The sequence below is a fragment of the Belonocnema kinseyi genome, chromosome 2 (genome assembly GCF_010883055.1).
Source record: "Belonocnema kinseyi isolate 2016_QV_RU_SX_M_011 chromosome 2, B_treatae_v1, whole genome shotgun sequence".
Taxonomy (NCBI): domain Eukaryota; kingdom Metazoa; phylum Arthropoda; class Insecta; order Hymenoptera; family Cynipidae; genus Belonocnema; species Belonocnema kinseyi.
Window position 1 is genome coordinate 104381068 of NC_046658.1, and position 14471 is coordinate 104395538.

Here is a 14471-nt window from a genome sequence, read left to right on the forward strand (position 1 = left end):
AAGTTTCTTCTTAAAGTTATAAACTTATCTACTGCTCCGAATATCGTACTATAGAAGTGGTTTTGAAAAAAATGAAATCACACTGCTTTTGATAGGAACTTAAGTTTCATAATAATGCTGATTTCATACTGAGAAAAAATACGAAAGTTACTGTAACAATAGTAAATATATTGTGCACCAAGGCAGCGAATTAGCCTCGGCTGCGACTCGTTTTTGCAGTCACGCTCGGCCGTAAAAAGACTTCGTTGGCTCGGTACACACAATATTTTATGTAATAATAAAAGTAAAGTTTATGAGTTTTCTCATAAAATTATTTCTCAGGTTTGAGGTTAGTTTAAAGGGACAAGGGCCATGCAGGTTAGTGGGAGTGATTTGAAGTAATAAATGCGCGTGCGCTCGAATTTTCCGCGGACAATAAAGTGCACTTTGTCGGACTAGGACGGTAAAGTAATCCACCATCAACAACTTCCTATTTTGCTTCAAACCACGCCCAGAAAGCAAGGAAAACATACTCGTGTTGCATAAAATACTTGTGTTAAACAGTTTTCTATCACCCATTTCAAAATGGATGATATCATTTGATATGCCAGAGAAAGGAACTTATTCTAGTTTTGATCTCCGAGGTTTTGAAAGTAGTTTTGAATAAAAGAAAGTTCTGTGTGTGCTGCTAGGAGTTCGATTCATATCGAAAGGGACAGTTTTGATAGTGAGTTTCCTCGATTTGATTATGGAAGTTAGGATTCTGAACATAGTTTTTTATATTATTTCTTGCATCGAAAATTTTGGTCAATTTTTTTACCGAAGGTTTTTTGGGTCGCTGAATTCGAATCTGAGGTCTAACATTTCGAATTTCAAAAATCCAAAATGGCGGTCAGATATTTTAAATTTGAATTAATAATTAAGAGTTAGTAACAAAAATAACATTGCGGACATTTCTGAAATGATTTTACAAAGTACTTTAGGGTGTATTAAGTACACAAACAATTTACGGTTTTGATTTGTAAAGTAGATTAGTAAAAAATGAATTTCTTCTGAAAAAAGTACTTATTTTGACAATTCGTTTATTTATGATAATTTTGCACTCAATAATTAATAATGATGTGACAAAAGGTGAGACGGTACACGGAGAAAAAGATATTGCACAATGATATCGCAAAACCTCTATATTGCAAGAAAGCGCAATATGATAACGTACAATCAGGTGCCGGAGCTTTGTACGATATTATAATGCACTAATATCACAGACAAAAATGAAGCTAAATTTTGTTGATGTCGTCTGCTACGGCGTCCTTAGCAGCAATGGGAAAAAGGCAGAGTATGAGTCAGTTCGAGCTATAAATCGGGACTCTAGATTTAAAACAATCACAGAGAAAATTAAAAATTTGCTGCAGGTAAGACCTGTACCTGTAACTGTTAATGATTAAACGTTTTTCGGCGAAAGTTTCATTGAGGTTAGGAAAATAATTCTGAACTCGTCGACTGCGTCGCGCTGAAGTGAGCACATTTCAGTAACACATGTAGAATCTACGACAGAAAACACAAAAAAATATGTACTTACTGATATATTTCCTCCGAAATAAATCACATTATTGTAAACGAATTAGAACTTACTTAATACAATTTAGCAAAAGCGCAAAATGTAACTGACGGATGGGAATCCCCATTTCTTACGTTATAGATTGCATAATTATGCGGTATGTAATGTAAAAACTTGCAATGTACGATATCACGATTTTGCGCTATTATAATGCGATAATTTCGATATATAGCGCAGGAATTACGATATATATTGTAATTTGTGCGATATAGTTTTCTCAGTGTAGGGGTTGAAGAAAAAGCTAAATTAAGATAATCGATTTTCTTAAAAAAATTTAATTTGCTTAATTAAGCAAATCCTTTCAAATTGAACGCATTTCATTGAAACAATGAACTTTTCTCACTTTATAGTTTTTCGCATAAGTAAGATATTTTTTATAATAGCAAAATACAAGTTTTCCTTCAACACAACCATGCTGTTATTTAAACCAATAATTTGAATTATTTTACAAAAAAATTGTTAATTTTGTAAAGTATATATTGTCAACCGAGAAAATGTTTTTTTTTGCGCACAACAAATGTTAAGCATACCAAATTGCTTGCTTGGATCAACAGAGCGGCCCAACAAAATAATATTGTTTGCTCAACTAAGTAGTTTCGTTGCTTCTATATCAACCAAAATATTTATTTGAGATAAGCAAACTTTTATTTTTCCAACCAAACATTTTTCTCTGTGCATTCCAGAATAAATTGATATTGAAATGCCGTAAAATGGGGCTAAGTCGCGTATGTGGGAGAAACCGGTTTCCTTCGATAAAAACTCCGTTTAAGAGATCAAAAATACCTTACTTTCTCTGTAAAGTTGTCCGTTCAAAACATTTCTTTCTCGTTTTTTGTGAGTGAGCGACTTAACCCCACATTGTGGGGCAAGGTCGCCCCACATAATAATAATTAAATAGTTTTTTGTGAATAAAATGTGTATTTTTGTTCTTCATAGAACGAAATAGAGTTAGATATAGATGATATATGTGAAGAATCGATACTGGTTTAAATTCTTTCTTGGACTCTGAGCACCGAAAAAAAACAATTTGCTTAGTCCCAGATTATGGCAGCTATATGATTCTGCAATGAAACTAAAGGAACAAGTTTTTCACCATTTGGCCAAAAAATTTTAATTCTTAGAACCTGTTGATATTAACCTTATTGTAGCAAAATAACAGCATTTTTTCAAAGTGCTGCAATTTCTGAACGAGTATAAATATTCGGTTGTTTCATTTTTTAATAATTGAGGCCATTTTTGTTGTGGTAAGTAACCGGAAAAAGATATAAAAATCTCGAAAAATAAAAACATGGCTACTTATTTTCTATGTTTTGTTTCTGCTCAACTAATTTTTCATATTGAAAAAATATGCCTAATAAATATGTTGTTTTTCTGAATCTATTGATCAAATTGGAACAATGATTGTGTATCCTATTTTCGACTGATAATAATATAGCAAGATAATTGGATCAACAGAAAGTACATAACATATACCATATATATATTGCGTCAAAATTTCACAGTAGATCCATCTGATATGAGTCAGACGAGTGAATAAATCTACGCTTCATCTAAGTGGGAGCTGCAATTAATATTTTTTACGTTATGAATTTGTTTAATTATTGTTAAATAAATATAATTGCATGAGTAAACGGTTCCAGTACAGTCTAGATAACCAACATTTGTTCGAAATCTTATTTTTAATAGTCACTTTTTTTCTCAAATCACTTTTTAGTCACTTTTCTATGATAAAGTTACTGCAGTCATTTTTAAAGTAATAAGATCACTTTATTTTTTGAAATTCTATTTAAATCCACTGAATTCGAAGAACTTTTTTTGAATTAAAATTTATTTTGATTCACCCTGAAGACTTTTAAATTCATCTCGCTTTTATCGGATTTTTATTCACTAATTCTATTCACTCCTATTTACTTGAACTCAATGCAGTTTTTTGCATTCCAACAAACTTGTTCTATTCACTTGAATTATTTCTAATTTATCACGAGTTCTTATGAATTTCATTAAATTATTTTGAATTTTCCTAAATTCTTCGAAATTCAAATTTCACTGAAATCAATGGAATATTTTTGATTTTTAAATGGTTTTAATTCATTTCATTTCACTTTGAATTCATACTGAATTCTTATCACTTAGTCCTTAATTCTTTCAAATTGCCATAAATGTTTCTTAATTTATTTCAACTTGAATTAATTCAATGATATACAATTTTAAAAAAATTTGTGTTCTATTCACTTCAAATTTGTTTAATTCGCCTTCAATTTTAATGAATTCCATGAAATTCTTATAATTTCTCTAGATTCACTAGAATCTGATGTAATTCGTTTTTTTAGTTCGCTTAAATTCAATTAAATTTTCTCTAAATTCTGTTATTTCCTATTTTACTCAGTTAGATGGACATTTTTTTATTCGAATTATTTTAAACTGAATGCATTTTTGTCAGTAATCACTGATATATTTGGGATTTTTTGAAGTTTTTTCAATTCATTTATATTTATTTGGAATCCACCTTAAATTCTTATTAATGTGTCATGAATCATTAAATTTTTTTTTGAATTCTTTGGAATTTTTTCAATTTTTTCATTCTCATTGGATTCTTTTAAATTCACTTGAATTCTTCTAAATTCACGCAGTTCTACTTAATTAAGTCGATGAAACACATATTTGTTTTAATTGATCCTGAAGTCTGTACAACTCACCTTTCATTCTTAGGCAGTTTATCAAATTGTTTTAATTTCCCTTGTATTTTTCTAAATTCTCTAATGTTTTACTGAAATCAGTGGCATATTTGGGATTTTATAATTCACTTGAATTTTTAAATCATTCACCTTGAATTTTGTATGCATTTCATCGAGTTTTTTTCTTTTTCATTAAATAGTACTTATTTTTCTAAAGTGAAAGCCTTGAAATACTATTATTTGACACTTTTTTCAGTATCAAAGTACCAATTAAATTCTAACATAAAATCTTCATCCTCTATATAAAAAAAACACTTTTTAAAATTTTGGTTTGCTCAGTTTCTTACCTTGTTATTAGAAACGATATGTCTTGAAGTTTTTTTTGGTTTACTAATATAAAAAAACACATACTTGTCTTCTATTTTTGGACCTCTTCGCAAAAAATCGTCAGTTTCATTTCCCTCGAAATAAACAGCTCAATATGCAAGGAGTAAAATTGTTATGTTTTGTTTAAACCGAAGATTGCACTTTTCATCGCGATCCACATCCGAGTCATTCCAATATTTGTTTCCTGTAATTTTCAGGTTGACAAAGTCCGCATTCTATTTCTCGCCACTGGATTTCTTTTTGCATTTAAACTTTTTTGCGTCTATTGAGGAATATCTCATCTCAGGTGTGGACTTTTATTTTACCATCAAATGGTAATTTCGATTCTATAGAATTTGTTTTCGTTCCCTTGAAAAATTACAATTTTGTTGATTTTGTAGTTCTGTAGTGCAACATTTTAGATATTTTTAAATATAATTTTAATTACAGTTTCCATTATGTTAATGTTTCATGAGTAGGTTTTTTAATATCTATTTTTATTAATATATAATATACATATGGTTGAGAGCATATGACAGTACAAGTTTGGAATGCATGGGTTATAAAGAATAATGAATAAGAAAGGCGAGTCCATGGTTCGAATTCTTTACTGAACGTTTTTTGTTTGAAGAAGGAAAGAGAGGTGAGAGAAAACTTACCAGAAATAGCGATCCATGGTATTCAACTATTAATCTAGCTGCTTGTTTGTTTTAGGGATTACGCATGGGACGTACATCAGACATTATGAACCAGCCTGGTACGACGCGACTGCCTTGCGACGACATCGCGATAGGGTGCGTCGCGACGCTCCCGACGACATCAGGGATCAACCGCTAATTTTACATGTTCGCGTCCTCGACAGGTGAGTCAGCAAAATCCAATTATTCAAATATTCTCATGCTGTAATTAGATCTTTTTTATAGAGCAATCTTTAAAAACATAAACTTAAAAAAAGTGAAATTGCTTAACAGAATTGTACAAAAAGCCTTCAAAAGAAGTATGTTTGCAATACAAAATTTAATCGGCTCATTATAGACAGCTATATGTCGATAAATGATGGTCGACGAATTTATTAAGCATATCCAAATTCATAACATATAGAGGAGAGTACTCGAATATGAGATATTCTCGTAATACGCGAAAGCAGGGTATCAGCTAAACTAAGAGACCCACTCTGTTGGTTCTATCACTAACTTGTAGCCTTTGAAGAAAGAGTAATTTCGTGGTATAGTCCATTTTTCATTGGGCTTCTAAAGATTATAGGCGAACTTTTTGTAAAATCGATGGTGGTCGAGTTCTTGGAAGGGAATTCTTTAAACCCTATTTATTTACATTTTTTGTATTTTCAGCATAAAAAAAAAATTGTAATAAAATTTTTTATTTGAGCTTCTTATGACAAACTAAATTTCCTTTAAAATGACCTATATTACTTTTAAATTCAGTACATAGAATTCCGACAATCACGCCAGAGTTGGTATCTCATATTTGGGTACTCTCCTCTACATATAGAAAAATGATTCTTATAATCAAAGAAATTTATTTTTTTTGTGAGGGAATATTTTATTAAAATCAATTTTCTTTGATTCCGAAAAACATTGACGCAGAACGCATGCGTTGTACACAAATAAAATGATTGTGATACAATAAACATTATTTAATTTAAAAAAAATTGATATAAGCAAAAATAAAACTGAGCAGTATCGAAAATTTTTCTGTAAACGTAAAATTTTTGGGAAATACATTCCACATGCTTGACAATAATCTCTGCTATTGCAAACTCAATACTTTGAAATCTATTTCTAGTATATTTAGAGTCTCAATTAAAAAAAAAACTTTTAAACTCGTTCAAGTAAGCGACTGCCACGTTTTTTCTTCTATTTTTCGTTTTAAAAATCACTTTTGAGCTAAAGTAGGGTATAGAAATAACTTGATCGATCTACCACAAGTGATATATAGGTCAATATAATTTACTTCGATCTTTATTTTTTCAGTTAACTAATTAAAGTGAAACTTCGGCGACTTCTTGGGCGTTTTTTTCTTATAATCTGAAATAATACAGAATAACTATTTCCTGCGAAAACAAAATTTACGCTTTAAGGTGTCAAAAAAACAAAAATCGCGATTTTGACTAAACCGTAAACACCCTAATGTACAATAGATCTTCATAAATTTAAGTAAACTTCATACTTTTTCAAACTTACATAGCTAATTTTTAAATAATTCGTAATTAAAAAATTTTAGTATGATTCTTGAAACTGTGATGTTTTTTAAATTGATCTAAAACGCAACACAGATAGCGATTTAAAGAATTGTTTAGTTAAGAAATTAATCAAATAATTCTAAATTGTGTTAACAATATTGCGAAAGCAAACTTTAAAACTTCAAAAATATTTAAAATAAAGTAATTAACGCAGAAAAATAGTATAAAGAAAAGATATAATTTAGAAAATAAATATAATATAGTTATTGTATATGTCCGCTTGGCGACATTACATTGTTTTTGGTTTCTCGATCGATCATCGAAGTTAAGCAACGTCTTTGATTCGGTTATACCCGGATGGGGGCCGTCGAACCATATGGGGTGAATTTCATATGGCTTTGATTCTCTTCACACTCAAACTACTTGCCATTTTTAATACTGGAACATATATACTTGATAATTATATACAGAATTTATAAAGCTCAAGTTTTATGTTCTCATTTTCCTACTTTTTGACCAGAGCGGAAGGGCACTTTAAATAACTGTAAGGGATACAAAATTTTAAATTCATTCTTTTTTCACTTTGTATTAATTTATCATTTGGTTAGTATTTCTATAATTGTGTTTAAAAAAATTCCTTTTTGGTGAAAATTCATCGGTATTGAAAAAAATATCTTTTTTTGTGTGTTAAAATTCGAAATGTTTGCGGAAAAAGTTAACTTTGTTCTTGAAAATTCAAAAAGTTTGTTTAAATTTGTCATTTTAGTTAAAAATATTAATTTCCATTAGTTGAAATTTCAGCTTCTTTAAATGCGACAGCGGGATGAAAATTAATGTTCTTCGGGCGAGTATTCAACTACTTTGTTTGAAGATTCGTTTTTTTTTGGTTAAATTTAAATGATTTTCGTTTTAAATTAAAATATTTTTTGTTTGGAGTATCTACTATCGCATGATTTATTGAGAATTAATCTTTTTTGGATGAAAATATAAATAATTGTTTGAAGTTTGCACCACTTTGTTAACCAAATTTTTTTCTTCAAAGAATTGTCATTTAAGTTCAAAATTCATCTCTTTGGTACAAAACTTGTTTGCTCTTGGTTAAAAATTAATTTTTTTTTTCAACTGAAAATTTGACTATTCAAGTTGAAGATTAATAATTTGTATTTGAAAATTTCTCTCGTTGATTGAAAGTTTAATTACGATGTTAAAAACTCATTTTTTTAGATTGAAAATCAATCATTGAAACTGGAAATGTAGCTATTCCATTTCTGTTTGAATTTTAAAAAAATTGAATATTCAACTAGGTACTTAAATAAAAGTTGAAATACTTTGTGGAAAATTCTATTTTTTGTTTGAAAATTCAACGGTTTTACAGAAAAGTCGTCTTTTGATTAAAAATTTCAACAATTTGGAAGAAATCTTTTGTTCTTTCTTGACTAAAAAATAATTATTTATTAAAAATTCGTCTTTTCGATGGTAGACTGATATTTTTAGTTTGAAAAATCCTTTTTTTTTTTAAAGAATATTCTTCTTTTTTGTGAAAAATTGGTATTTTTTGGTTAAAAGTTTAAATACTTGGTCAAAAAATTTTTTTCGTAGATTCATCTTTTTAGTTGGAAATTCATCTACCCTGGCGGAAAAATGATAAATAGTTTATATATTGTGTGAAGTTTTATATAGAATATTCATTTGTTTTATACAAAAAATGTATAAAACAAATCAATATTATATATAATACTTCACACTGTATACAAACTATACACTGTAAAAAAAATCTATTGAATTTGACATCTCTGGTGGATGTCAATAAAAAGACCCTCGTGTATCGGAGTAACTTTACGAATCTGTTGTGATATTCCAATTCGGCCGATAATTTTACATGCGAAAATGTAAAATTCATTATGTGAAAGAATAAAATAAAATAAAATTTATCAGAGCGACAGGTTTCGAATACTTGAAAGCTGAAAATTCGTACAATTTCATGGAGATTGAAGAAACACAAGGCGGACACGTTACCACTTACCTAAAACACATAAGATACTATGGGTATTTTTTTGATGTTTCAATATTCCGTAACAAATATATGAAATATACGTTTTGAATAACCGCATTTTTTCCGTTCTAATAGCAGAAAATATAAAAGGCAAAATAGGAATAGCTCGGATTCGGTCTACTTTGTGTGAAAGCTGTCAAAAAAGTTGAACATAGCTGTCAATTTCCTCGGATTAAAAATAAAAATGCTCCAAAATTGAAGGATGAAGGCATTGATAAACAACGAACACGAGAGACACTTTTGTATTCACATATTATTTGATTAATTATTCGAAATTAATTATAAATAAAAAATCTTACAGTTTCCGTCAGGGTGAAATCAAAGATCTTTGATAAAATTAAAATTCTCGATGTAATTTTCAATCACTGGAAAGTGATTTTACCGACGCATGGTATTTTTGCACGCTGCGACTGAATTTTCTCTTCTGAATCTAAAATTCGTAAGAAAGAATGTTATGAATGTTATATAATGAATTTTATTTTTATCGAGTGTGTAATATTACACTGCTGTTCGAGGGTCCTTTTATTTACATCGCTAGAGGATGTAATTTAACATACTTTTGTAAAATCACACAGTGAAGTGTGTGATATTTACAATGATACAATATTTAATTTTCCGAAACTTTGTAATTTTACACAAATCTTTTTTTACAGTGTATATAATATTTCCGCCTGGGCATTTGATTAAATATTTTTATTTAAATTTAACTGAATTTTAAATGGAAATTGTTTCTGTTTGATAAAAATTCATATTTTTGGAATGACAATTTAACTGTTTTCTTAAAAATTCATTCTATGTTTACAATACTTCAAGATTGGAAAAGTCAGGGAATTTTGCAAATGTTAAGTTATTCGACCATCCTGGGTTGGAGGAATAGTGAATAGAATTAATTTAATAAAGTCACTTTTATATTCCATAAGCTAGCTCAGCATCAAGAATCTCAAGAAGTTAGCGCATTCCAAAAAGAAGCTTGTTAGCTGATACATTTCAGTTTAAGCACCACTTATGAAATCCGTTCCAGCTTTCGAAGTATACCACAGGAAAGTGGTTTACGAACAACTTTCCGTGCAGTTAAATAGATGCCAATATACGCATTAGAGTGGCCCAAAAATTCATTGCAACATTTTTTCCACTCTAGAGGGCATTTCCGCAGGACGAAAATCTGTAATGTTTCTTTTCGAAATTCAAATATCAATACGTGTCACCGGGCATATCAAAATTCCATTTAATTAACATGTGGAAATTTTGTATTTTAGAAAAATTGAACTCATACTTCAGGGTTTGATCGAAACATGCCAAGTTTTTTAGGCATTGAAGAGGAGCATCTACGAAATAAAACCATACTAATAACTTAAATTTTTTACCTGCCGTTACCCCTAGTAAAAATTTAGTTTTCTTAATTTTTGGGTCATATTTGGGGCGTTGTGGAAGCGGGAGAAGAGTGGTTTAAAAATAAAAGTTATTAGTATCATTTTATTTCGTAGACACTCCTCTTTACTACCTAAAAAAAAACCTTGGTGCTTTTCGATTAAACCCCAAAGTACAATTCAATTTTTCGAAAACCTAAAATCTCCCATATTAATTAAATGGGGTATTGAAGTGCCTGGTGGCCAAATATATGAGGTATGTTAAGCTGGCACAACGCTATTAAGGTATAGAGATGTAACCTATTTCATAATTTAGGGCTCATTTAGGGCTAATTTGGGCCCATGGTCCCAAATTTTGGGCTCTTTTATTTTTTGTAAAAAATAGCGTTTGCGCCAGCTTAACGTTAAGCTGGCTGAACATTGCTGTAAAACGTGCTAAAAATCATTTCACGGAAAATTAATCTTATACAATAATTTAGGGCTCATTTAGGGCTCTGGGAATATGATAATGAAAAATTAAAAAAAGATTCTTTAGACAATTTTTGTTTAAACAATTCTAGTAAAAATGAAGTAAATAATTGTATTCCTTTACTCTATGTTAAGGCTCACGTAGGCCTCCATAAATATGACATTTGAATGAAACAAAAAATTGTTTAAACAAATTTGCCAACAAAAATTTCTTTTCTTTTCTCTGGCATAATTTCAGGCTCATTTAAGGCTCTTGAAAAATCACCGACCGAAGGTCGCGCGATATTTCCTTGCCCTTTTTTTCTTGTTATATATGGTGTTGTGTCACCTTAACGTTATCAAAAATACATGAAGAAAACCATAAAACCCATTTTCAATCCTCGCATAATTTAGGGCTCACTGAGGACTAATTTGGGCCCGTAGTCAAAAATTGTGGGCTTTAGTATTTTTTGTAAAAAATAGTGTTTGCAATAGCTTAATAATGAGTTGGTTCAAGACTGCTGTAAAACGTAATAAAAATTATTTTACTGAAAATTCACTTTATAGAATATTTTAGTGCTCATTTAGGGCTCTGGGAATATGATAATTAAAAATAAGTGTTTAAACAATTATATTTTAAACAAATTTGGCAAAACAAAATATTTTATTTTCTTTTCTCTTGCATAATTTAAGGCTAATTTAAGGCTGCTGAAAAATCGTCGACCGAAGTTCGCGCGATATTTCCTTTACCCTTTTTTTTGTTATATATGGTACTGTTCCACCTTAACGTTACAAAAAAAGCATGAACAAAACCATAAAATACACTTTTACTCCTCGCATAATTTAGGGCTCATTCAGGACTAATTTGGGCCCGTAGTCCTAAATTTTGGGCTCTACTATTTTTTGTAAAAAATAGTGTTTTCAATAGCTTACCAGTAAGTTGGTTCAAGACTGCTGTAAAACGTAATAAAAATGATTCTACTGAAAATTCACCTCCTCAATGAGCCCTAAATTATGCGAGGAGTAAAAATGGGTCTTACGGTTTTTTAAATGTTTTTTTGAAAACGTAAGGTGGCACAACACCATATATAACATGAAATGTTCGTTCAAGATATGTGTATTTTAAGAATAATAGCACAATAATTACAAAAAATATGAAATACACTTCATTTCGTAGCAAGTGTATGAACAATATTTTTTTTTTGTATTGACTCTACTAAATGTTTAACAGATTACTGTGTATTTGTGTGTATGTGAAAAAGGCACTTTATAACTGCGTGTATCTATAATTGAATATATCCTAAAGTTACTAGAGTCACTCTTTAAAGGAAAATAATACGTTAGTCACTACAATCCACCTCATTTTAGACTTGTTCTAAAAAAATAAAACTTAATTAATCTATGTACGAAGTCTATAGTAATCTGTGGTATGAAATTTTTATTTAATATCAGACTTCACACTATTCCCCTAAATTCCCTTTTCTCAGTTTTTAAAGAATACTTATTTTCCCCTTTGTTTACCTAAATGCAAACTGAATTAATGGAACCCAATAAGAAAACTCACCTGTGTTTTATTAAAAGTTCATTCTTTTGAAATGAAAAGTTTACGAATAAATTGAAGGTTAAAAACGAATCCTTTCGGGTAAAAATTTTATTATATAGTTCAAAATATAATTATTTTATTGAAACTTCAAATATTTTTTTGAAAAGAAATATTTGTGGTCGAAGATTCAACTGTTTTGTTGAACATCGGTATTTTTGGATAGAAAAATCATTTGTTGAAGTAGAAAATACATCTTCATTGAAGATTAACCCTTTTCTTGAAAATTCAACTTTCTCATAAAAATTGGTCTTTTTGGTTTGAAAATTGAACTGTCTTAATTCGTCTTTTTGGCTTGAAAATATAACTGTTCGGTTGAAAATGCCACTGTTTTTGGTCGCAGTTTTTTTCTTCAACATTTCGACCATTTGAATGATAATTCATTTTTGTAGGTTAAAAATTCAAATATTTGGGTCTAATATGTAGATTTTTTAAATTCATTTTTTTGTAGTAAAAATGTCATCAATTTTGTTTAAAAATATGACTGGTTTGTTGTAAAGTATTAATCGGTTTTGGTTAAGGATTAAATACTTTTTTGGTTGAGGATCCATAATTTTAGTTGGAAATTTGTCTTTTTTTTGTAATAGATACTTCAACTATTCGAATTGGAAAATCATGTTTTTAAGTAAAAAATTAATTTTCTGGGTTGAAGTCTTTTTTTAAATTGAAAAGTGAACTATTTGTTTGATTAATAACATATTATTTGCAAAATTAATCTTTTAGGTCGGAATTTTATCTTCTTGGTTGAAAATAAATGTTATTGTTTACCAATTAATATATTACTTCGAAATATCATCGCTTTTGGTAGAAATGAAACTTTTTTGGTTAACGATTCAACTATTCTGTTGAATATTCGTTTTTTTGTTGTTGAAAATTCAACTACTTGGCTGGAGGTTGAACTAATTTTTTTTTAAACTAATTTTTTTGTTGAAAATTTTTCTTGTTTTTATTAATGGTTTCAAATTAAAATTTGAATATATTTTTTCATTTAAAAATTTATCTGTTTTGTTGAAATTACAATATTATCACATATAAAGATTAGAACTTAAAGCGTTACATATTGAATTCAATATTTGAACTACATTGATTTTATTTAGAAGAATTTATTCCATTATTTTTGTGAAAAATTATACTTTTAAAATACTTCTAGGCTCTGAAGTCTGAAATATTAAAATTTAAATTATCTTAATTTCTAATTTTCTGGTTTTATAGTTCCTACTGTGAAGCATCGAAATATATGAGCATGGCAGCAATGAATAAAACATTTTTTTAACAATGCGTAGAATGGTCAATAAACTCTATTATAAAATTTTACGATTTGCCTTAATAGTTTTATTCTGATTGTCTTTCTGTACATAAATTGAATATAAAAGTATAACTTCTCGAGTAATAGATCGAGGCATTTTATATTAGATTATTCCTTCTGACGCTTCCTGTTCCAAATTAAACTTTTCTTGGAAATTTTCTGTTTTTTACCCTTCACTAAAATTAAATTTCCTGACAGCTTTCCGGCTAATATTGAAACAAGAAATCTCCTTATAAAAAAGAATTTTCCTTCATTAATTAAAAGTTCAGTTCAAAGTGGTTCTCGTTAACTTTCAAAAAAAGAACTATGATGTTGTCGCATGCAACTATTTCCTGCTAAATGCAATAGCTTGTATTTTTTAGACTAAGAAAAAAGTTCTATTGAACTTTGTGAAAGGATTTCGAAGTTGTGTAAAGTGGCTGGGAATTGAAAAGAAGTTGATAATCGCTTCCCATCGGTTCAGTCCGACCTTTTAAAGATATTATAATTCCTCTAAAGAATCGCTGAGAACGGAGCAGAATTTAAATATCTCGACGTATAATTTACGAGCCAGAAATTAGGTGTACGTTAATATTTTTAATTGTACTGCTATATTTTTTAAATTAGTTAAGCTGATATCCAAAGTATGTTCACTCTATATATGGATTAAAACAAATGACTTTGACCATCTCCTAAATACATTCTTTATCCCAAAAGCTTCGAGCTTTTATGTTCGAGGAAAAGTTAGTGGACTGAAACCCGTTAAAAGATGCATTGTGGAACGTAGCTTGTTTAGCGAGCCAAACTAATTACTATCCGTGAAAATAAAATTTCAGAAGGAACGATTTTTCCGGAATTTTTGGTATGGGGCCATCTGTAAA

General features: G+C 29.2%; 1 protein-coding gene across 1 annotated transcript in view; it reads left to right on the plus strand.

Annotated features, from left to right (window-relative positions):
* Nucleotides 1-14471, plus strand: part of LOC117167082 (disintegrin and metalloproteinase domain-containing protein 10) — a 418983-nt gene that overhangs the window by 41804 nt on the left and 362708 nt on the right. The window contains exon 3 of the mRNA XM_033351703.1: nt 5353-5500. Within this exon, the coding sequence (XP_033207594.1) occupies nt 5353-5500 (148 nt within the window). The remainder of the gene's footprint in view (nt 1-5352; nt 5501-14471) is intronic.